Source organism: Heteronotia binoei, chromosome 1 (genome assembly GCF_032191835.1).
Source record: "Heteronotia binoei isolate CCM8104 ecotype False Entrance Well chromosome 1, APGP_CSIRO_Hbin_v1, whole genome shotgun sequence".
Taxonomy (NCBI): domain Eukaryota; kingdom Metazoa; phylum Chordata; class Lepidosauria; order Squamata; family Gekkonidae; genus Heteronotia; species Heteronotia binoei.
In genome coordinates, this window is record NC_083223.1 from 284,324,297 (window position 1) to 284,348,230 (window position 23,934).

General features: G+C 53.4%; 1 protein-coding gene across 1 annotated transcript; it reads right to left on the minus strand.

Annotated features, from left to right (window-relative positions):
- Window positions 1-939: 939 nt before the first annotated feature.
- Window positions 940-23,729, minus strand: LOC132587946 (natural killer cell receptor 2B4-like). The gene is made up of 8 exons (XM_060260390.1): window positions 23,651-23,729; window positions 23,042-23,200; window positions 20,280-20,519; window positions 9,526-9,864; window positions 6,608-6,904; window positions 3,590-3,706; window positions 1,316-1,396; window positions 940-1,063 (listed from the first exon to the last, which is right to left on the minus strand). The coding sequence occupies exons 1-8, from the start codon at window positions 23,727-23,729 to the stop codon at window positions 1,041-1,043; spliced, it is 1,335 nt and encodes a 444-aa protein (XP_060116373.1). The 3' UTR covers window positions 940-1,040.
- Window positions 23,730-23,934: the final 205 nt, after the last annotated feature.

The following is a 23,934-nucleotide window of genomic DNA, read 5'->3' on the forward strand; positions in this document are numbered from 1 at the left end:
CAACAGGGCAGAGAGGCCGAGGCCTTCCCCTGAGAAGAACATCAGAAGAGCCCTCCTAGGTCAGACCAGGGAGGGTCCATCTGGTCCATCCTTCTCTCTCACACAGTGGCCAACCAGTTCCTCTGGAGGGACAACAAAAAGGTAGAGAGGCCGAGGCCTTCTCCTGAGAAGAGCATCAGAAGAGCCCTGCTGGATCAGACCAGTGAGGGTCCATCTAGTCCAGCCTTCTGTCTCACACAGTGGCCAACCAGTTCCTCTGAAGGGCCAACCACAGGGCAGAGAGGCTGAGGCCTTCCCCTGAGAAGAACATCAGAAGAGCCCTGCTGGGTCAGACCAGTAAGGGTCCATCTGGTCCAGCCTCCTCTCTCATACAGTGGCCAACCAGTTCCTCTGGAGGGCCAACAATAGGGCAGAGAGGCCGAGGCCTTCCCCTGAGAAGGATGTCAGAAGAGCCCTGCTGGGTCAGACCAGTGAGGGTCCATCTGGTCCAGCATCCTCTCTCATACAGTGGCCAACCAGTTCCTCTGGAGGGCCAACAACAGGGCAGAGAGGCCGAGACCTTCCCCTGAGAAGAACATCAGAAGAGCCCTGCTGGGTCAGACCAGGGAGGGTCCATCTAGTCCAGCCTCCTGTCTCACACAGTGGCCAGCCAGTTCCCCTGGAGGGTCAACAGCAAGGCAAGGAGTCCTTCCCCTGATGTTGCCTCCTGGCTGTGGGAGTCAGAGGTTTAGTACTGCTGAATGTCACAGAAAGGCAAAAGCTGTAAGCAAAATCCAAGTCTGAGCATCCTGGTGTGGCTGTTAGGCCTACCTCATGGTCCTTCCAGCTTGCAGAAATGGGCTTGGACCCACAAGTGGTAGATCAATAACTAAGGATGGCTTTTGGGGGGGTCACCTGCAGCAGCCAACCTGAAGGGCCATGGAGGCTGGGAAAGACTCACCAGGGCCTAAGTGACTTCTTGCGACTTCTTGTCTGAGTTCCTTCGGTTCTGGCCAGAAACGGTTGTGACGAGCGGTTCTCTCTGGGGGCTTCTTTGGGCATTATTTTCCTGGAGACCGAGGGACTAGAGGCAAGGACACAAGCAGAAAAGGCTTTCAGAGTGGGAAATGGTTTGGGAGCCATCACCGTAGACTTCTCAAGATGGCTGACCCTCCAGAACCTGAGCTGGCTTCAGCGCTTTCTGTGTCGGCAGAGAGAGACCCACCCATTGGCCTCGGGGCTGGTTCTTCCGCAAGGGCGGGGTTGGCTGCGCCTTCCACTTGGCAGGGCAGTGGCCCAGTGGGAAGGCCTCAGGACAGCCTCACCTTATCGTTACCTTCTGGGGGGCTCCTCTTTGGGACCTCTGAGTTCTGGGCCTCCGAAGGGCTCTCCTCCACTTGGACGGTAGGGACGGTTGCTGGGAAGAAAAGACAACCATGTAAAGGAAGGGGAGCCTAGGAAAGCCAGACATTTCCCTAGAGGTTCCCATGATGTACATGAATGCAGTGGCTAAAGCACTTCCGGGTCATGAGACAGAGGGGAAGCTTCAGCAAGCAAGGGGTTGTGCTCACGGCTCTGGATGAGGGCTGTTAAAAATAGATGGGAGCCCCAAGCAGCAGCTATGTCTTGGAGAGAACTTAGAGGGGTCACCCCATCCCCATTTATAAATAGGGTTGCCAAGTCCAATTCAAGAAGTATCCGGGGGCTTTGGGGGTGGAGCCAGGAGGCATCGGGGTGGAGCCAGGAGCAAGGATGTGACAAGCATAATTGAACTCCAGAGGGAGTTCTGGCCATCCCCTTTAAAGGGACCACACACCTTTTAAATGCCTTCCCTCCATTGGAAATAATGGATATGGGCACCTCCTTCGGGGGCTCATAGAATCGGACCCCCTGGTCCAACCTTTTTGAAACTTGGAAGGTATTTTGAGGAGAGGCACTAGATGCTATGCTGAATATTTGGCGCCTCTACCTCAAAAAACAGCCCCTCCAGAGCCCCAGATACCTGCAGATCAATTCACCATTATACCTATGTGTCAGAACTTGTATCTTTACTGCTGGTTCCCTATAATGTGACCAATGCTGCAATGTGTTTTTACTATGACTTAGAGCTGCTTTGTTACTGAACCAAACTGACTCCATGTTGTAACCCTTGCTTGACCCAAAGTGCTTGAATAGTAATTAACCTTGCCCCACTGGTATCCAAAATATTTGGGGTTGTAGAATGAGTTATGTTATGTCTCTGCACATTCTCACACTGGGACCCTTTGAAGCCGAGTAGCATGGCCTTCGAAGTAGGGAGGCATCCTCTCTACTGATAGTGATGGTGAGAAGACAGATGTGCCTGTAACGGGGTGAACTGTGGCTTTGTGAGATGTTTGTTTTACGTGTATAAAATTGTGCTGGTGCTGGCTCTCGCCATCACTGTTATCTTGCCTCTTCCAGTGCTTAGTTCTCTTCAATAAAATCCTAACTTTGTAACCAAGTATGGGATCCGTTTGAAGTTCTTAAGTTCTGACACTATGGGAATCGGTCTCCATAGGGAATAATGGAGTTCCCAGCAGACATTCCCCCCCCCCCCCCACGTGCGCTTTCTGATGACCCTGAAGTGTGGGGAGGACCTCCAAACCGGGGGATCCCCTGCCCCCACTTGGGGCTTGGCAACCGTATTTAAAATTGTTTACAGATAGTTCTTAGAATGCAGAAAAGAATGGAGCAATCTGACTGAGGAACAGAGTTTGCAAGATTCAGTGTCGAACTGTCTGGCTTTCCCTTGTTTGTGGCTAACACAGAAGTGCGGCAGCCAGGACCAGATCGACATGTTTTTGGAGGGGGGGCAAAATCAAAAAATGGTGCCCCTTATATGTTATGGTCTCATAGAATACAATGGACTCCATACCCAATTTGGCGCCCCCCCTCGGTCAGTGCTTGGGGTAAGCAACCCCCTCTGCCCTCCCCCCCCCAGATCTGGCCCTGGCGGCAGCGAATCCAGAATTTTTCATGGCACTGTGAAGAAGAAGACGACATTGGATTTATATTCTGCCCTCCACTCAAGAGTCTCAGAGCTGCTCACAATCTCCTTTATCTCCTTCCCCCACAACAGACACCCAGTGAGGTGGGTGGGGCTGGAGAGGGCTCACACAGCAGCTGCCCTTTCAAGGACAACCTCTGCCAGAGCCAAGACCATTCCAGCAGCTGCAGGTGGAAGAGTGGGGAATCAAACCTGGTTCTCCCAGATAAGAGAGCTCTGGCTGACCCAAGGCCATTCCAGCAGCTGCAAGTGGAGGAGTGGGGAATCAAGCCCGGTTCTCCCAGATAAGAGAGCTCTGGCTGACCCAAGGCCATTCCAGCAGGTGCAAGTGGAGGAGTGGGGAATCAAACCTGGTTCTCCCAGATAAGTCTACGCACTTAACCACTACACCAAACTGGCTCTCACTACGCCAATCTGGAAGGGGGCAGCCATCCGGGCTCTGGGTTAGCACGTCAAGTCAAAGGGCACCACATCATTCAACATGCGTCCACATCTGCTGAACCCCCATGAAGCCCTGAGTTGGGATTTTTAGAAAAAACAGCCTCTCTATGGAAGATACTCCGAAGGAGACGCTGGGCTCACCTGCCTGAGCCGACTTCTCGCTGTTGATCCGCCAGCACCAAAAAGCAGCGCCGAGGCTTAGCACCAAGAGGACGATGGTCAAGACCATGTAGCCGGACTTGGAGAAGGACGAGTCCACTGCACAAATGGAATAGCACAGCCAGTTTGCAATACAACCCAGGTATGTGTCCCACAAACACAAACACACACAGACACACAGTTTGCTCATAGGCAAACTCCTGATTTGGAAGAGAAACCAGCTTGGATCCTATAACTTTTGCTTCCCTCGTGCTTCTCTCCAGTCCTTGCAGTGGCTGTTTTTTGAGGAGCTCTCATGCACGCCGAAGCACAGGCTGCAGAGGAAGCAAGGGGGATGGGACGGTGGCTCAGTGGTAGAGCATCTGCTTGGGAAGCAGAAGGACCCAGGTTCAATCCCTGGCATCTCCAAAAAAGGGTCCAGGCAAATAGGTGTGAAAAACCTCAGCTTGAGACCCTGGAGAGCCGCTGCCAGTCTGAGAAGACAAGACTGACTTTGATGGACCAAGGGTCTGATTCAGTAGAAGGCAGCTTCATATGTTCATATGTTCAAGAGCTACGGCCAAGGGCTAAAAGAAGTGCCGAGAGAAGAAAGTCATTTGATCCAGGCGATTGAGTCACTCCAGGCTTTAGGAAGAGGAATCACGCCTCTGCCCAGATTCCTGCGCAATCGCTTCCATGTAACATTCAAAAAGGACATGGCTTGTGAGAGTTATAGATATGACACATGTAGATGCACACAGGGCTTTTTTTGTAGCAGGAACTCCTTTGCAGAGCCAGTGTGGTGTAGTGGTGAAGTGCGCAGACTCTTATCTGGGAGAACCGGGTTTGATTCCCCACTCCTCCACCTTAGGGTTGCCAAGTCCAATTCAAGAAATATCTGGGGACTTTGGGGGTGGAGCCAGGAGACATTGGGGTGGAGCCAGGAAAAAGGGTGTGACAAGCGTAATTGAACTCCAACGGGAGTTTTGGCCATCACATTTCAAGGGACACCACACCTTTTAAATGCCTTCCTTCCATAGGAAATAATGAAGGATAGGGGCACCTTCTTTGGGGGCTCATAGAATTGGACCCCCTGGTCCAATCTTTTTGAAACTTAGGGAGTATTTTGGGGAGAGCCACTGGATGCTATACTGAAAACATGGTGCCTCTACCTCAAAAAACGGCCCTCAGAGCCCCAGGTACCCACGGATCAATTCTTCATTATTTTCTATGGGAATAAGTCTCCATAGGGAATCATGAGTTCCCAGCAGACATTTCCCTCCCCTCTCCCCCCGCCCCCCGCTTTCTGATTACCCTGAAGCGGGGGGAGGGCCTCCAAACCGGGGGATCCCCTGCCCCCACCTGGGGATTGGCAACCCTACTCCACTTGCACCTGCTGGCATGACCTTGGGTAAGCCATAGCTCTGGCAGAGGTTGTCCTTGAAACGGAAGCTGCTGTGAGAGCCCTCTCAGCCCCACCCATCTCACAGGGTGTCTGTTGTGGGGGAGGAAAGGAAAGGAGATTGTAGACCACTCTGAGACTCTGTCCTTGAAAGGGAAGCTGCTGTGAGAGCCCTCTCCTGCCCCACCCACCTCACAGGGTGTCTGTTGTGGGGGAGGAAGGTAAAGGAGATTGTGAGCCACTCTGAGACTCTTTGGAGTGGAGAGCGGGGTATAAATCCAATTTCTTCTTCTTCTTCTGCATATTAGGCGACACACTCCTGATTTAGCCAATCCTCCAAGAGCTTACAGGGCTCTTCTTACAGGGCCTACTGTAAGCTCCAGGAGGATTGGCTACATCAGGGGTGTGTGGCCTAATATGCAGAGGAGCTGCTGCTACAAAAAAGCCTTGGACACACATATACAGAGTTCACTGCTAAACACCAAGAGCCATTTAAGAAATAAAATATAATCTAACGTCAAATATTTTGGTGGATGTTCCATACTGAGAAGGGCCAGATACATTGGTTTTAATGGCTTATAAGATGATATTTTAATTTTTAATTTGTTAGCTGATTTAGTGGCCTTTTGAAGAAATTGGATTTATATCCCACCCTATACTCTGAATCTCAGAGTCTCCAAGCAGTCACAATCTCCTTTACCTCCCCCCCACCTGCAACAGACACCCTGTGATGTGGGTGGGGCTGAGAGAGCTCTCCCAGAAGCTGCCCTTTCTAGGACAACTCCTACAAGAGCTATGGCTGACCCAAGGCCATTCCAGCAGCTGCAAGGGGAGGAGTGGGGAATCAAACCCGGTTCTCCTAGACAAGAGTTCGCACACTTAACCACTACACCCAACTGGCTCTCTATTAGAGCTATTGTTGACCCAAGTCCATTCCAGCAGTTGCAAGGGGAGGCGTGGGGAATCAAACCCGGTTCTCCTAGACAAGAGTCCGCACACTTAACCATTACATCAAACTGGCTCTCAGAGAAAAAAATGGGATAAAAATCTTATTAAATAAAGAAAAAAGAAAAACAAGAAAGCAGATTGAGTCTAGATCTAATATTTAGATCTCGATGTAATACCTACATCTAATAGATATCTAGATATCTACATCTAGTAATGATATCTAGATCTAATACCAAGCTTAATGGGTAAGCAATCTTCAGCAACAAGAAGGCCTTTGACTGACTTGAGTGGTCACAATTGGCAAAGAAAAAGAGGCCACCTCCATGGATTGTTGCCATGGGATGTCTGTTAGATTAACTGAATACTCTTTGCTTTCCTAAAAACCATTTGGGATTCAGGCATCAAGAAATGCCAGGCTTGACAGTAAGTTTGCCAACTTCCAGGAGAGCCTTCAACATCTCCTGGAATTGCAACTGAGCTCCAGACTACAGAGATTGATCCCCCCGGAGAAAATGGCTGTTCTGGGGGGTAGTCTGAGGCCCCTCCACAGGTTCTACCCCGCCCCCCAAACATCCAGGAATTTCCCACCCTGGACTTGGCAACTCTACTTGACATCCTTTTCCTCCGCCCCCCCTCCCCCACATCCGGGCCATTCATCCCCCCCCCCCCACCTCCGCTCTGGCAGATCCTCTGCAGATTGAAGGAGACGATTTTGTGCTCGATGGGGTTGCTGGCCATGCAGGAGTAGGTGGTGTTGAGAGAGTTGGGCTGCAAAGAGAGCCGGATGGTCCTGCCGTCAGGAGAGACCTGGTATTTGTCTGTGCTGCTGAGGTCTTGGATCGGGTTCCCTTTCCTCCAGGTGACGTTCACACGGTCCTTCCCAGGGGAGAGACACTGAAGGGTCACATTGCATCCGCTGGGCGTGCTGGATAACAGCTGGCTCTGTATGCGGGGCGTCAAAACAGGCTCTGCAGGGGAGAGGGAGTCAAAATTTTAAAAAGCTCAGTTAACTCCAACTAGCGCAGACCGTGGCTATAAAGAGGGCCGAATTCATGCCCGTGAGTGCACAGCAAAAAGTCTTGATTCCACTTTTGAAAACCATAATTCTGGTGGGATGCATTTTTAGAATGTTTAATGCAAAATCACGAGACCTTCTTTATATGCGTATTTATTTAATCTCAGATTTAGAAGGGGCCACCAGGGTCATCTAGTCCATCCTGCTACCAGTGCAGGAACTACAACAATTTATTCTGTCTACAGGACTGCCTTTCCCTACATGTTCCCCAGGGAGAACTGCATTTGGGAGCTCAAAATCTTCTCTCCATCCCTGGACAAAGGGAGGCCAGGCTGAGTTCCGTCATGGCCTTCTTTGTGGCAGCGTCATGGTATGGAACACCCTCCCAGAGGCTATAAGGGCCCTGTGGGATCTTTCCCAATTCCTCAGTCCCTATAAAACAGAATTTTTTTTATTTGTCTACAACATCTGAGACAGGAGAGGGCTGCCACATTTACCAGCGGTTGAATAATGCCATCTATTAGAGACTGCATAACATCATAAGAACATGAGAATATAAGAGAAGCCATGTTGGATCAGGCCAATGGCCCACCCAGTCCAACACTCTGTGTCACACAGTGGCCAAAAACCCCCATGTGCCATCAGGAGGTCCACCAGTGGGGCCAGAACTCCAGAAGCCCTCCCACTGTGCCCCCCCCCAAAAAAAACACCAAGAACACAGGGCATCACTGCCCCAGACATAAGGACATAAGAGAAGCCATGTTGGACACGAGAAGTCCTTCCACTGCCCACCCAAGCACCAAGAATACAGAGCATCATTGCCCCAGACACAAGAACATAAGAGAAGCCATGTTGGATCAGGCCAATGGCCCCTTCAGTCCAACACTCTGTGTCACACAGCGGCCAAAAAACCAGGTGCCATCAGGAGGTCCATCAGTGGAGCCAGGACAGTGGAAACCCTCCCACTTTGCCCCCCCCCCCAAGCACAGAGAAGCCATGTTGGATCAGGCCAATGGCTCACCCAGTCCAACACTCTATGTCACACAGTGGCCAAAAAACCCCATGTGCCATCAGGAGGTCCACCAGTGGGGCCAGAACTCCAGAAGCCCTCCCACTGTGCCCCCCCAAACACCAAGAACACAGGGCATCACTGCCCCAGACATAAGGACATAAGAGAAGCCATGTTGGACACGAGAAGTCCTTCCACTGCCCGCCCAAGCACCAAGAATACAGAGCATCAATGCCCCAGACATAAGAATGTAAGAGAAGCCATATTGGATAAGGCCAATGGCCCATCCAGTCCAACACTCTGTGTCACAGTGGCCAAAAAAACCCCCAGGGGCCATCAGGAGGTCCCTCAGTGGGGCCTTGTTTGTTAACATCTTCAAGGACCACGGACAGTCATGATGAAATTCCGAAAGAACTATTTTTGAAATGGAATTGCCTGCTGAAAAACTTTTGAAATTTGCTTGTTTAACTTTTTGGTAGCACCATTGTTGTGTCTTATCTTAATAATCTTGATAATTTTAGTATTATTTGTTTTTAGATTTCATTTGATTGTTAAGTCACCCTAAGTCCGCTTGCAGAGAGGGCAGGATATAAATGTAAGGTAGATAAAAATTTAAAAAATCCCAACAAGTAAGGCACTGTTGTGAGCACTGTCCCCTCTGAGCTGAGTTAGTGTGAGCCAGCTTAGTTTTTTTTAGCCTCCAGCTCACACATTTTAGTCTTAGCTGAGGCAAAATGGCCCCCGAGCAAGCTAATTTATGCAGGAGCTCACAACTTTCATGCCAGTAGCTCACAAAGTAGAATTTTTGCTCACAAGACTCCACAGCTTAGAGTATTGGTTAGAGAAGGTGGAGAAAGAAGTCCTTTTCTCTCTTTCTCACAATACGAGAACTCGTGGGCACTCGATGCAATTGCTGAGCAGTCGGGTTAGAAAGGATAAAAGGAAGTCCTTTTTCACCCAAAGGGTGATTAACATGTGGAATTCACTGCCACAGGAGGTGGTGGAGGCTACAAGCATAGCCAGCTTCAAGAGGGGATTGGAGAAACATCTGGAACAGAGGTCTGTCAGTGGCTATAGTCACAGCGTATTCTTGGAACTCTCTGTCTGAGGCAGTGATGCTCTGTTTTCTTGGTGCTGGGGGGACGACAACAGTGGAAGAGCTTCTAGTGTCCTGGTCCCACTGATGGACCTCCTAATGGTGCCTGGTTTTTTTGGCCACTGTGTGACACAGAGTGTTGGACTGGAGGGGCCGTTGGCCTGATCCAACAGGGCTTCTCTTATGTTCTTATGTCTGGGGCAGTGATGCTCTGTATTATTGGTGCTTTGTGGGGGGCATAATGGGAGAGCTTCTAGTGTCCTGATGGACCTCCTGATGGCGCCTGGTTTTTTTGGCCACTGTGTGACACAGAGTGTTGGACTGGAGGGGCCACTGGCCTGATCCAACATGGCTTCTCTTAATTTCTTATGTGACACAGAGTGTTGGACTGGAGGGCCCATTGGCCTGATCCAACAGGGCTTCTCTTATGTTGTGAGGCACCGAGGCGGACTCTGAAATGATCACCCACCGTAGACTGTGAGCTGGAAGAGCTGGTCGTCCACAAGGGCTGGAAAGATCTTCACTCGCGCTCCAAAGATGCCGCTGTCATTCAGCTCCAGGGCCCTGATCCTCAGCGTCTCATTGAGCATTTCAATCCTCTCCTTGAACCTGTCACTGGGATCAGGGCGGTCAAATTTGCCATCCCGAACCAAAGCCACCAGGAGCGCTGGACCCGACCCAGCCTGAAAGCTCCACTCAATCTCCCTCACTTTGGTACCGGGCAGGACGTTCACCGAGAGAACCACCGAACCGCCCAGGATTCCGTTGATCCGACGGGGAAGACTTTGGGGCTGGTCGGCAGAAACTGCTGAGAAAGAGACACAAAACACTACATGAGCAGCACAGTGGCCTGAGCGTGGACTCAGTGGCTGACAAACAATGAGGTTGCCAATCCCCAGGTGGGGGCAGGGGATCCCCTGGTTTGGAGGCCATCCCCCCCTCACTTCAGGGTCATCAGAAAGTGTCAGGGGGAGGGAGGGAAATGTCTGCTAGGCACTCTATTATTCCTTATGGAGACGGATTCCCATAGGTAAAATGGAGAATTGATCTGTGGGTATCTGGGCGGGGCCCTGTTATTTGAGGTAGAGGCACCAGCTTTTCAGCACAGCATCCAGCGCATCTCCTCAAAACACCCACCAAGTTTCAAAAAGATTGGCCCAGGGGGTCCAATTCTAAGAGCCCCAAAAGAAGGTGCCCCTATCCTTCATTATTGTCAGCGAAGGGACATTGAAGTTTCAACAATGAACAGGCTTAGCTTTGTTGAAAACAAAGTTTCTGTTTATTGATTACAGCAATGCATTCCACTACGCAGGTTCATTGATACTAATAACGAAAGGGGTGCAAGCATGAGCATATAAGGATACACATCAAAGGATAGGGGTTTAAAATCATTTCCCACAATAAAACTGGGGCTTCTCTGTTGAGAAGAGCCAGGGCGCCTATCTGTTATCTCCCACCTACATAGCAGTCCTTCCTCCCCTGCAATGGCCTTGCTTGTCTCCTCCAGGCGCCTGGGAACGGCTGGATGTTTTACACTTCAAAAGGCCTGCTGGCACTCTGGCTTTCCCCCTCCCGGCCATTCCTCACATCTTTCTACAATACTATGGTTAGTGTGGCAAAAGGCATGGGGTTAGTTAGCAGTAAATAAACAGTTCAGGTCGTAAAGCAAACTTCAATGTATACAAGCTGACAATTATTTCCAATGAAGGGAAGGCATTTAAAAGGTGTGCAGTACCTTTAAATGTGATGGCCAAAACTCCCTTTGGAGTTCAATTATGCTGGTCACAGCTTTGCTCCTGGCTCTGCCCCCAAAGTCCCCAGATAGTTTTTGAATTTGACTTGGCAACAGTGTTCCCTCTAAGCTGAGTGAGCGTGACTCGTGACCTAACTCACTAATGTTTCGCCTCCAGCTCACACATCTTTGTCTTAGCTCAGGAAAAATGACCCCGGAGCACAATGACTTATGCAGGAGCTCACAACTTTAATACCAGGAGCTCACAAAGTAGAATTTTTGCACACCAGACTCTGCAGCTTAGTGGGGAACGTTGTTGGCAACTCTACAAACAATAGGATATTTTATGCCTGGTCCTACACTGGGTTTCTTGGACTGTCCACGACTTAACCAGGGTCTCAGCCCGTGGTACGTGACCCGGAAATGGGGCACAGCTCTGTTATGGGGTCAAACTGTTGAGCTGGAAGGAGGGGCTTTGGGAATTCCCTTTCAACAGAGGGTAGAAGGAGCAGAGAGAGTAGAGCTGTTGCATTTCCTCTCCTTCCCCCCCTTTCACCTTGCACCTGCTCCCTTGCACCCTACATTCCCATGGATTCAGTTTGCTCCAGCCCTGGTACAAGAGATGGTAGGGAAGGGGATCTCTTTGCCCTCTGGATCTGCCCTGATACCAGCTGATTGCGCTGTGGTGGTAGATCCCATTTCAAAAAATGTGAAAACTACCAATTTAAGTAATTTAATGCAGGAGTGGCCAACGGTAGCTCTCTAGATGATTTTTGCCTACAACTCTATCAGCCCCAGCCAGCATGGCCAATGGCTGGGGATGATGGGAGTTGTAGGCAAAAAATTTTTTGGAGAGCTACCCCTGGCCACCCCTGATTTAATGGATCCGTCCTCTGCCTTTGAACTGATGCATCTGTTAAATAAATCTGCATATTGTCAAACCCTCACAAGGTACCTTCTTGAGATACAGAAGGAAATGCTCTGGTTCCTTGCAAACGGAGCAAGAATTCCCAGTCATAAGACAGAAAAAATTATTTCCCTGTCTTTTGCACACGGGAACCAACACAGCCTTTATGACTCTCTACTTTGCTTTTTAAAAACTGGTACTTTAAATAGGTGGATGTTCACACCAAGAGCCAGGATTTTGCATTGGTCTTCACCACAGCAATCCTGACACGAGCTGCAGGTTTCTCTGATTTTCACCTTTGCTCTTTCTCCCCACCCACTTTCAGGCAGTGTTCCATTTATATATTCATTTGCCAAAAACATATAGAATCATAGAAGAGTTGGAAGCGACCTCCAGGGTCATCTAGTCCTCCCAATTGCACAATGCAGGAAACTCACAAATACCTCCTCCTAAATTCACAGGATCCTCATTGCTATCTGATGGCCATCTAGCCTCTGTTGAAAAACCTCCAAGGAAGGAGAGCCCACCACCTCCTGAGGAGGAAGCCTGTTCCGCTGAGGAACCGCTCTAATGCTCAGTAAGTTCTATCACCTCTCAGCCGCCTCCTCTCCAGGCTAAACATCCCCAGCTCCTTCAACCTTTCCTCATAGGACTTGGTCACCAGACCCCTCACCATCTTAGTCGCTCTCCTCTGGACCCCTTCCAGCTTGTCTATATCCTAAAAATGTGGTGCCCAAAACCGAACACAAGGCTCCAGGTAAGGTCTTACCAGAGCAGAGTAAAGCGATACCATCACTTCACGTGATCTGGACACTATATTTCTTCTGTTGATACAGCCCCAAATTGCATTTGCCTTTTTAGCCACTGCATCACACTGTTGACTCATGTTCAGCGTATGGTCCACTAAGACCCCTAGATCCTTTTTGCGCATACTACTGCCAAGACAAGTCTCCCCCATCCTGTAACCATGGATAGATCAGGTCCCTGTTAACTAGTCCACTTTGAGCAAAGGTGTATAAGACGAATTTCATACAGAACGAGGGCAGCACTGGAACACAGCACTCTCATGAAATCCTCATGAAAGCCTTGTCTGATTGATTCCTCATGAGACCAGTTGAGCCAACAGCCTCAGAATAAAATCTGAGGCTAACATGCCCCCCAAGGGTCCTGGGAGAGCCAGTTTGCTGTAGTGGTTAAGTATGCGGACTCTTATCTGGGAGAACCGGGTTTGATTCCCCACTCCTCCACTTGCAGCTGCTGGGATGGCCTTGGGTCAGCCATAGCTCTGGCAGAGGTTGTCCTTGAAAAGGCAGCTGCTGTGAGAGCCCTTTCCAGCCCCACTCACCTCACAGGGTGTCTGTTGTGGGGGAGGAAGGTAAAGGAGATTGTGAGCCGCTCTGAGACTCTTCGGAGTGGAGGGCGGGATATAAATCCAATATCTTCATCATCATCATCCTCCATTTGGGGATAAGAAGGCCAGCTTCCAACAGACTTTCAGCTAATCCCAGTTAAAGGGACTCACACAAATCCAGTTTGTCAAAACCACAAAAGCAACTGAGTGCTTCACAACTGGACTCAACAGGAGCATTTCCCATCGAAAACTTTATTAAGGCACACAGTTCCTGCCTGGGTGGGAGGGACAGATGTGTTTTGAGTATTGTGGTGGTTTATATTTATAGCAATAAACGCCAGTCAGATAAGAACAGTGACTAAAACCTGACATTATTTTGTTGGGGGAATTATGTCATTAAATCCATTGCCATCTGGAGAGTTTGCAAGGATCTATACACTCTGGGGGAAGGGAGAATTTAAAATCATTTAAAATATATTGACCAGCTTGCGGGGGACGAGATTTCCCCAACCCAACACATCCGTATTCCAGAAATACGAATCCAGGTGATCATGACGATGCGCAGAGAGAGTCAAGCCAACAGATGGCACTGTGGCAGGAAAGCACCCAGCATCCTAGACAGGAAGGAAGTGGAACTGCCCAATGGGAAATTTTGGGAAAGCCATAGCTGGTTGACTCTTCTGTTAGCCCTCTAACTTCATCTGCTGTTTCTGTGACCTAGGGTTGCCAAGTACAATTCAAGAAATACTTGGGGACTTTGGGGGTGGAGCCAAGAAACTTTGGGGGTGGAGCCAGGAGACATTAGGGGTGGGGCCAAGATGAAGGCTATGACAAGCATGATTGAACTCCAAAGGGAGCTCTGGCCATCACATTTAACGGGGCTGCACACCTTTTAAATGCCTTCCCTCCATTGGAAATAATGAAGGATAGGGACACCTTCTTTGGGGGCTCATAGAATTGGACCCCCTGGTCCAATCCTTTTGAAACTTGGAGGGTGTTTTGGAGAGAGGCACTGGATGCTATGCTGAAAATTTGGTGCCTCCACCTCAAATAACAGCCCCTCCAACGCCTCAGATACCTGCTCATCAATTCTCCATTATACCCTATGGAAATTGGTCTCCATAGGGAATGGTGGAGTGTCCAGCAGACATTTCCTCCTTCCCCCGCTTTCTGATGACCCTAAAGCGGGGGGAAGGCCTCCGAACCGGGGAATGCCCTGACCCCACCTGGGGATTGGCAACCCTACTGTGACCCTATGCTGCTTTGCTCCCTGTGCCGGATTCCTCGTCTTATGAAGTGTGCTTAAGAGCACACGAAAGCTGACATTCTCAATAAAACTTGGTTGGTCTGAAAGGTGCCACTTTGTCCACCTCTTTAATCCTTCTAGTTGCCCTTTTCTGCACTTTCTCCGATGCTATAATATCCTTTTCGAGGTGCGGCGACCAGAAGTTGGGGGATGCCCGGATCCGGAACGGAAGGGCTCCATCCTGCCTCCAGTGGGGCTTCCTTCTTGAAGCCCCCCTGCGCCTTCTCTGCCCCCCCCCCCCGTTTGCAAAACCCTTGGGGAATGGGCGGGCCCTGCAGTCGCCGGAGCGTCGCGGTGGGTGGACGGTCCCCTTGGCGGGCTGCTCAGCCGGCTGCTCTCCCCGCCCCCCGCCGCCCCTTGCATAATCTGCGCTTGGAGGGAAAAGGAAACAGCTGGGGCTGAGCATTAGCGGCAGATTAAATACCCGCCTGAGAGCGCTTACTCTCTCTCTCTCTCCTCCCTGCGCGCAGTTTCCGGCAGCCAGTTTACCCCCCAGGTGGGCTGCGAGGGGGGCAGAGAAGGCCGGGTGGGAGGGGGGCGGCGGACCCTGGTCCCGCTGGGCTGGAGAACCCCTCGGAGCGCCTCTCCGGGCAATTCCCAGCCTCTCTGATTTCATGCAAAGACCGGAGAGCCACAGAAGCAGGGCGCCATCCCCTCCCCCCCCCCCCCAACACCCGGGGTTAAGTAGAAGAAGAAGAACTGCAGGCTTCTACCCCGCCCATTTCCCTGAATGAGAGACTCAGACCGGTTTACAATCCCCTATGTCTTCTCCCCCACAACAGACATCCTTTGAGGTGGGTGGGGCTGAGAGGGCTCTCCCAGCAGCTGCCCTTTCCAAGAACAACTCCTACAAGAGCTATGGCTGACACAAGGCCATTCCAGCTGGTGCAAGTGGAGGAGTGGGGAATCCAACCCGGTTCTCCCTGATAAGAGAGCTCTGGCTGACTCAAGGCTATTCCAGCAGCTGCAAGTGGAGGAGTGGGGAATCAAACCCGGTTCTCCCAGATGAGAGAGCGCTGGCTGACCCAAGGCCATTCCAGCAGGTGCAAGTGGGGGATCAAACACGGTTCTCCCAGATGAAAGAGCTCTGGCTGACCCAAGACTATTCCAGCTGCTGGAAAGGGAGAAGTGGGGAATCAAACCCGGTTCTCCCAGATAAGAGAGCTCTGGCTGACCCAAGGCCATTCCAGCAGCTGCAAGTGGAGGAGGGGGGAATCAAACCCGGTTCTCCCAGATAAGAGAGCTCTGGTTGACCCAAGGCCATTCCAGCAGCTGCAAGGGAAGGAGTGGGGAATCAAAACTCCGTTTTCCCAGATAAGAGTCTGCACACTACACGAAACTGGCTCTCAACAATACGCTGATTGTTGCAAGATGTTGATTTCTTTCCGCCCACCTCACCCCCCAAATCTCCTTAACGTTGTTTCCAAAGCAAGAAACGCGCAAGGTTGTTTTGTTGTTGTTTTGTTCTGTTTTTAAAGGAAAGGGAAAGGTCCCCTGTGCAAGCACCAGTCGTTTCCGACTCTGGGGTGACGTCGCATCACAACGTTTTCACGGCAGACTTTTTTACGGGGTGGTTTTCCCTTGCCTTCCCCAGTTATCTACTACGCTTTCCCCCCAGCAAGCTCGGAAGGCTGAGTCAACCTCGAGCCGGCTACTTGAAAACCCAGCTTCCACCTGGGATCGAACTCAGGTCCTGAGCAGAGCTGCAGCTTTAACACTCTGCGCCACGGGGCTCTTAAAGGTCAAGGGAGTCCCCTGTGCAAGCACCAGTCGTTTCCAACTCTGGGGTGACGTTGCTTTCACAACATTTTCACGGCAGACTTTTTTACAATGTGGTTTTCCCTTGCCTTCCCCAGTCCTCTACACTTTCCCCCTAGCAAGCTGGGTTCTCATTTTACCGACTTCGGAAGGATGGAAGGCTGAGTCAACCTTGGGCCGGCTACTCGAATCCAGCTTCCGCCGGAATCGAACTCAGGTCGTGAACAGATCGTTCAGACCACAGTACTGCAGGATTGCTGCTTTCCCTCTCTGCGCCACAGGGGCCGCTGTTTTGAAGAGCAGCGCTCTTTGGTCCCTGCTGGGTCCGCCCCCCCTTTCCCTTTTTTCAGTCCCAACTGTGGGGGGAGAAAGACGGGTTTAGGAACGTTTTAAGTCAATGCACTTTTAAAACAGCCAGTGAGTCAGACGCTCTCGCTGCGGGTGGGGGCGGGGGCGGGGACATCGTGGGAAGCTTCTGGCAGAGCCCCCCTGAGATCTAGACAGCAGGGAAGGTTTTTTCCCCACCCGGGCAGATTTTCTGCTTCCCTGGGCATGGGCTGCCTGGGACGGGGCATCTCTCCGGGCAGACGGGCACACTCTCTTCACTTCCGGGGGCAGCGGCCCAGTCTCAGCAGGGTGGAGCCAAAGTTCTCCCGTTTCACCCTCATCTAGGGCTGGCCTTAGACTGTCCGGCACCCTAGTACTGGTCCCCCCCTCTTGCACTGATAATGTCACCGAGTCACAGGAGAGCGCCCAATTCGGTGCCCCCAGAAGGCTGGCGCCCTAGGCAGTCGCCTAGTTTGCCTAGGGGCAGAGCCGGCCCGCCCCTGGCCAAGTTGCCCGGATTCCTTCCATGCCAAAAGAGGGACTGTGGAAGCCGACTGGATGCGGCTCGGGGCGGGGGGCAGAGCGCGGAAGTTCCCAAGGTCAGTCCCTCCCTGTCGGGCAGCATCTCCAGGTGGGAGTTCTTGCTCAGGAGGGCTTGGAAAGGAAGGCCCTTCCTCTCCAGGAGACCCCCCAAGACTGCGGGAGCTGCTTGCAAGAAGAGCAGCCGGAACGGAGTCTTTGCAGAACGCAGCGCCTCCTCCCCCTCTTTGCCTGAAAAGCTCTCGCCCCAAATCTGCAATGCCCGGCAAAGAATTGTTCAGAACCGAACACACGCCCAAATCGCAGCCTAGTGGGATTTAAACAGAGGCTGGAGGGCCATCTGACAGTAATGCAGATCCTGTGAATTTAGGGGGAGGCGTTTGTGAGTTTCCTGCCTTGTGCAGGGGGTTGGACTAGATGACCCTGGAGGTCCCTTCCAACTCTAAGATTCTAGTTTTAAACAGAGGCTAAATGGCCATCTGACAGCAATGAAGGTCCTGTGAATTTAGGGGGAGGCGTTTGGGAGTTTCCTGCCTTGTGCAAGGGGTTGGACTAGATGACCCTGGAGGTCCCTTCCAACTCTAGGATTCTATGATTCTAGGACAGTTAAGAGCGGTTCCTCAGTGGAACAGGCTTCCTCCTTGGGAGGTGGTGGGCTCTCCTTCCTTGGAGGTTTTTCAAAAGAGGTTAGATGGCCATCTGGCAGCAATGAGGATCCTGTGAATTTAGGGGGAGGTGTTGTGAGTTTCCTGCATTGTGCAGGGGGCTGGACTAGATGACCCTGGAGGTCCCTTCCATATGATTCTATGACAGGTTCCTCAGTGGAACAGGCTTCCTCCTTAGGAGGTGGCGGGCTCTCCTCCCTTGGAGGCTTTTCAACAGAGGCTGGATGGCCATCTGACAGCGATGAAGGTCCTGTGATTTTAGGGGGAGGGATTTGTGAGTTTCCTGCCTTGTGCAGGGGGTTGGACTAGATGACCCTGGAGGTTCCTTCCAACTCTAGGATTCTAGTGCCTCTGGAAACGGGGGGCGGGGGGCAATGTCCCCTCTAAGCTGAGTGAGTGTGAGTCAGCTCACCGTTTCTTAGCCTCCGGCTCACACCTTTTTGTCTTAGCGCAGGAAAGATGGCCCCAGAGCGAACGAATGGCCGCAGGAGCTCACAGCTTTACTACCAGGAGCTCCCAAAGCAGAATTTTTGCTCCCCAGCCTCCGCGGTTTAGAGGGAATATGGGCGCGGGGGGGGGGGGGGGTTAGCTCTCTCCCCCCCCGCCCCAACCGTTCTAGGACCTCGATGCTCCCGCAACCGCGCGACTGCGATGCAGCTCCACCTTCAGGAAAGGGTGGATCGGGGCCCGGCTCAGTGGGATAAAGAAAATTGCTTCCTGAGTTTACCACGGGTTTATCCATTTATCCTGAAGTTGGTCTGAACATTGTAATCTCCGCAAATCCCCTGTCCTCGCTTTGACTGAAAGACAGGGCAGGTCGAGGCGGGGGGGATTAGGGCCGGGCGAAGGAGAGGGGGCGGCCGGCCTGAAGGAACCGGACGGCGCAAAGGAGGAGGAGGAGGAGGCTGGCGGGGGTGGGAGAAAGGCTCCCTCCCTCGCCTCCTCCGGGCCCGGCTTCCACCCTGGTTACAAGGAGGAACCTGCCCTTGGAAGGGTGGTTGACGCAGCTCAACCGCTGCATGGAGACAAGACATCTCGTGGCGCTTTAGAAGAGGGATTAGGGAAAGATTCCAGGGGCCTGGAGATCTCACAGAATCCTAGAGCTGGAAGGGGCCCTAGAAGCCATCCAGTCCAACCCCCTGCTGCATGCAGGATCAACCCAAAGCAGGGCCGGCCGCACTTGCTTCATGTAAGAGCAACATAGAATACACACCAGATGTTACAGAACCACAAGACATGAAGGTCAGATGTTTGTGAGCAGGAAGACAGGAAGAAAGGAAGGAACATAAGAGAGGCCATGTTGGATCAGGCCAGTGGCCCATCCAGTCCAACACTCTGTGTCACATAAGAACAGAAGAGAAGCCCTGATGGATCAGGCCAGTGGCCCATCCAGTCCAACACTCTGTGTCACACTGTGGCCAAAAAAACCCAGGGGGCATCAGGAGGTCCACCAGTGGGGCTAGAAGCCCTCCCACTGTGACCCCCCACCCAAGCACGAAGAATACAGATCACCACTGCCTCACAGAGAGTTCCAACAATAGGCTGTGGCTAAGAGCTACGGATGGACCTCTGCTCCAGATGCTTATCCAATCCCCTCTTGAAGATGGCTATGCTTGTAGCCACCGCCACCACCTCCTTTGGCAGGGAAGTAAGGAAGGAACCTAAGAGAAGCCACGTTGGACCACGCCAATGGCCCATCCAGTTCAACACTCTGTGTCACACAGTGACCAAAAACAAGCAAAACCCCCAAGTGCCATCAGAAGGTTCACGTGGGGCTAGAAGCCCTTCCACTTTGCCCCGCCCCCGCCAAGCACCAAGAATACAGAGCATCGCTGTCCCAGGCAGAAAGTTCCAACAATACACTGTGACTGATGGACCTCTGCTCCAGATGCCACTGATGGACCTCTGCTCCAGATGCGTATCCAGTCCCCTCTTGAAGTTCTCTATGTTGTGCGACGGAACAACAACAAACGCAAATTTACTGTAGCCCGAGTAATCGCCAAAGGCGATGTTTGGCTATAAGGAATTGGGTTTCAGATGTTAAGAATCAATTAAATAAATGACTAAAAATAGGAAGCGCAGCTCTGCCACACATCACGACGCTTTTCGCTGAGCAACGTCTTTTGTAGCCACCGCCACCACCTCCTATGACAAGGAAGGAAGGAAAATAGATGGGGAGAAGGGAGGGAAAGGTGGAAAGAAAGCAACTTTAACTTTAAATGCATTCTCTAAGCTGCTGGCTGGCTTGGCGTGGAGAAGTGATTTTAAAGAGGCCCAGGCCTTCTCCAAGCCGGCTGACGGGGCGGTGGGGGCTTCGAGAGCCGCACGATATGTGTGGAAGAGCCACGTGGGGCTCCCGAGCTACTAGAGCATCCTCAGCAAGTGCTTGTCCAGCCGCTACTTCAAGACTGCCAGTGAGGGGGAGCTGATTCCACTGCTGATGTGCTCCTTGCTGTAGGAACAGTTTCCCCTAATATCCAGCAGCGGGTTCCTTTCCATTGTATTTTAGACCCCTTCTTGCGAGTCCTCTCCTCTGCTGCCCGCTGGAAGAGCTGCCTGCCTGCCCTCCTCTTAGGGCCAGCCCTTGCAGACTTCATATCTCCCGGGAGGAGCGGCGGACTCGGAGCTCCCTCGAACCTCCCGGCGTTTCTTTGGGGGCCCCGGCTGGCGGCTGCAGGTGGGCTGGGCCAGAAGCTCTCTTTCCACCGGCCGGTGGTTCGCAGGCGGGACTTGGAGGAGGGCTGCAGCCCTCGTGCTCTCCTGGGGCCCCCTCCCCCACACGCACACGGCCCTGAGCTGCTCCTGGGGGGGGGGGCGGGGGGGAGGCCGGATCCTGCGGGGTCCGCTGCGTGAAGTCTCCGCCGCACCTCGACGGGCCTGCGGAGAGGGGCGGCAGGGCGGAGAGCGGGGGCCCAACCCGAACCGCAGAGCCCAGGAAATCAGCGACCACGTTTCTGTGCCAGGCTCCAAAGGGCTCCAAGGCAAGAAGGGAACCGAGAAGCTCCAGAGCAGGGCTGGCCAAACTGTGGCTCAGGAGCGACCTGTGGTTCTTTCGCGCATATTGGGTGGCTCTCAAACCCGCCCCTCCCCCAACTCCTTCGGCCAGCATGGAGAAGGCCTTTGGCTCTTTAAAGCTCTTATTCAAGCCAAGCCAGCCGGCAGCTTAGAGAACGCATTTAAAGTTGATTTTTTCCACCTCCACCTCCCCATTTTCCTTCCTTCCTTCCTTCCTTCCTTCCTTCCTTCCTTCCTTCCTTCCTTCCTTCCTTCCTTCCTTCCTTCCTTCCTTCCTTCCTTCCTTCCTTCCTTCCTTCCTTCCTTCCTTCCTTCCTTCCTTCCTCCCTGCCATAGGAGGTGGTGGCGGCGGTGGCTACAAGCATAGCCAGCTTCAAGAGGGGATTGGATAAGCAGCTGGAGCAGAGCTCCATCCGTGGTTCTTATTGTTGGAGCTCTCTGTGGGGCAGTGGTGATCTGTATTCTTCGTGCTTGGGGGGGCACAGTGGGAGAGCTCCTAGCCCCACTGGTGGACCTCCTGATGGCTGCTGGGGTTTTTTGACCACAGTGTGATACGGTGTTGGGCTGGATGGGCCATTGGCCTGATCCAACATGGCTTCTCTTAGGTTCCTTCCTTCCTTCTCTCAAACATCTGACGTCCATGGCTTGCGGCTTTCAAACATCTGGCGTTTTCAGGGGTGGCCAATGGTAGCTCTCCAGATGTTTTTTTGCCTACAACTACCATCAGTCCCAGCCATTGGCCATGCTGGCTGGGGCTGATGGGAGTTGTAGGCAAAAAACATCTGGAGAGCTACCCGTCGGCCACCCTATGCGGCTCTTGCAAGTGTGGGCACCCTTGCTCCAGGGCTCCCACCAGGCCCGGTCCCCCCCCCCCCAGCCACCAGCAAAGGATGCAGGGGGGCGTAGGGTTGCCAGATGCAGGCTGGAGAACCCCGGGACGTTTGGGGGTGGAGCCCGAGGAGGACAAAGCCACGGAGTCCGCGGCTCTCCAAAACGTCCATTCTCTCCGGGAGAACGGACCTCCGGCGTCTCTGAAGAGGAGCTGCACAGTCAACCCGCCGGTTTATTCTGAGCAGCGCTGCAATGTTTGCATTCTAGAGATCTTGAGTATTGCTGAAGTTTAGTGATTTTAGCGTTGTGATGTTTTTGCCTGGTTGTTGGCCGCCCCGGGCCCCTTCGCGGAGAGGGCGGGATAGCAATGTAAGGTCAATAAAAAAAAATTAATAAAATAAATAATTCGGGGTGGGGGGTGGTTTCACCTGGAGGCTGCATCCCTGAGAAGCGCCCGGGGGGACACCTGTTGACGCTCGAGAGCACCGCCACGCCCCGGCAAGGAAGCGACTGGCAGCCGATCTCGGGGTCTGCAGTTCTCTGGGGTGGTGGGGGGGGGGAGGAGGCCAGGGACCCTCCATAAAAAGTGTGCTTCCCATCAGATTGTCTGAGGACCTCTGTTTCCCCACTCTCTCAAGCTGCCTTTTTCTCCGAGGGAACTTTTCTCTGTCTGCCGCAGATCAGCTGCAATTCCGGGAGAATTCCAGGTTCCCCCTGGAGGCTGGCAACCCTCGTAGGTGCGCGGCCATCTTGGTCCGCTGAGCAAGAGCAAGGTTCGAGTCCCGTCGCGCCTGAGAGGCCAGCAAGACTCAGAACTCCCTTCTTCCTTCACCTGCTCGGGAGACTCTTGACCAGGAAGGCTGGAGACCAGCCGGGCACCTTGAAGACCCCCCAAGGAAGTGGGGGGGGCACCTCCTACCCAGAACTAAACTCTGTGGATCTCAACGGTGCCCGACTGGACTCCACTCAGGGCGACCCACCTGAGTCTGGGGGCTCTTTTATAGACAGATCTTCTAAGAAGAGGGAGAAGGAGTAGAATACGAAGGAGGAGGAGAAGGAAAAGGAGAAGAAGGAGGAGGAGAAGGAAAAGGAAAAGGAAAAAAAGAAGGAGGAGGAGAAGGAGTAGAATACGGAGGAGGAGAAGGAGAAGAAGAAAGAATAGAAGGAGTAGAATACGGAGGAGGAGAAGGAGAAGAAGAAAGAATAGAAGGAGTAGAATACGGAGGAGGAGAAGGAGGAAGAGGGAGGAGGAGAAGGAGTAGAATACGGAGGAGGAGCAGGAGGAAGAGAAGAAGAGGGAGGAGAAGGACCCCAGCTGTATCTGCTTGTAAACCTTTCCGCCCCCCGGAAAGCAGCTCGCTACCCGCTACAAGACCCCCCTCCCCCCACGCCCCAGATCGATGCTAGGAAGAGTTGGCGGCTGGTTCGGAGCCGGTCTCCAAGAAGGGACCCCGCTCCTTCCGCTCCCGCAGGATTTTTCTCGCCTCTTCTATAAAAAGCCACGCGGCGGTCTAATTAGGGGGGGGGGGGGGGGAGGTGTCGGTTCTTCTTGCCGGGCGGGGGTGACTCGCAGCCCCTCGCTCGCTCTTCTCGCGTAGCCGCTCCCATGGAAGCACCAAAGTGGCAGCGGGATCGCAGCCTCGGGACGATGAGGTCACTGCGCATCCGGGAGGCGGCGTGTGCCAGGCGCGCCAGCCCCGCGATGAGCCCCCCTGGGGGAAAGGGGGGTCCGGCTGGGGGGGGGGGTCCCGGGCCGGCTGGGGGGGGGGGTCTGTTCCCACTGCCAAGAGGGAGCGGGCGGGCGGGCGGGATAGAGGGGGGGGGGTCTCGATCTGCCTCCCGCTGGAAAGGGGCGAGGCGCGCCGGGAGGGGGGGCAAGATGCCCAGCCCGGGAAGGGCGCGCGGGGCCATCCGGGGCGCTGAAAGGGAAGGGCTCTACGGCCCCCTTTCCCCGGTAGCCAGGTTCTGCGCCACCAGGTAATCTCACGGGGGAGAGGGCAGCAAGGAGAGGAGAAGCCCCGCGAAGCTGGTCGGGACAACAGCCGGGGGCCAAGGGGAGGCAGCCCCTGCCGCGGCCGCGGGCTGCTGCTCCCCTGGGGCCGGGGGTGGGGTCCTTGGGGGCCAGCCGCGGCTCCGTCCAGGGCCGGGGGAGGGTCCCTTACCTGTGAGGAGAGCGCCCAGCAGCGCCCAGACGCAGAGCCTCAGCGCAGCATCCCTTCGGCCAGCCGCCGCGCTCCCCATCGCTCCCTGTCTGCCCGCCTGATGCCTCTCTGGCCCCGCCGGAGCCTCTGGGGAGGGGAGGGGAGGGGAGGGGAAGGAGGAGCCGAGCAGCCCCCGCCCCCCCCGCGGTCCCCAGCGGCGGCTCCCGGCCTCAGCCACCGGCGAGCGACGCCTCGGGCGGGGGGGGGGGGTGCGGCTGCAAGAGCCGGGCCCTGGAAAGGCCGTC

Coding starts and splice junctions, on each gene's coding strand:
- LOC132587946 (XM_060260390.1), bottom strand. CDS start 23,729: ATGGGGAGCGCGGCGGCTGGCCGAAGGGATGCTGCGCTGAGGCTCTGC. Junction 20,520..23,041: donor CTGCGAGTCACCCCCGCCCG/GCAAGAAGAACC, acceptor CCCTCTCCGCAG/GCCCGTCGAGGTGCGGCGGA. Junction 9,865..20,279: donor CCCCAAAGAAACGCCGGGAG/GTTCGAGGGAGC, acceptor TCTCTTTCTCAG/CAGTTTCTGCCGACCAGCCC.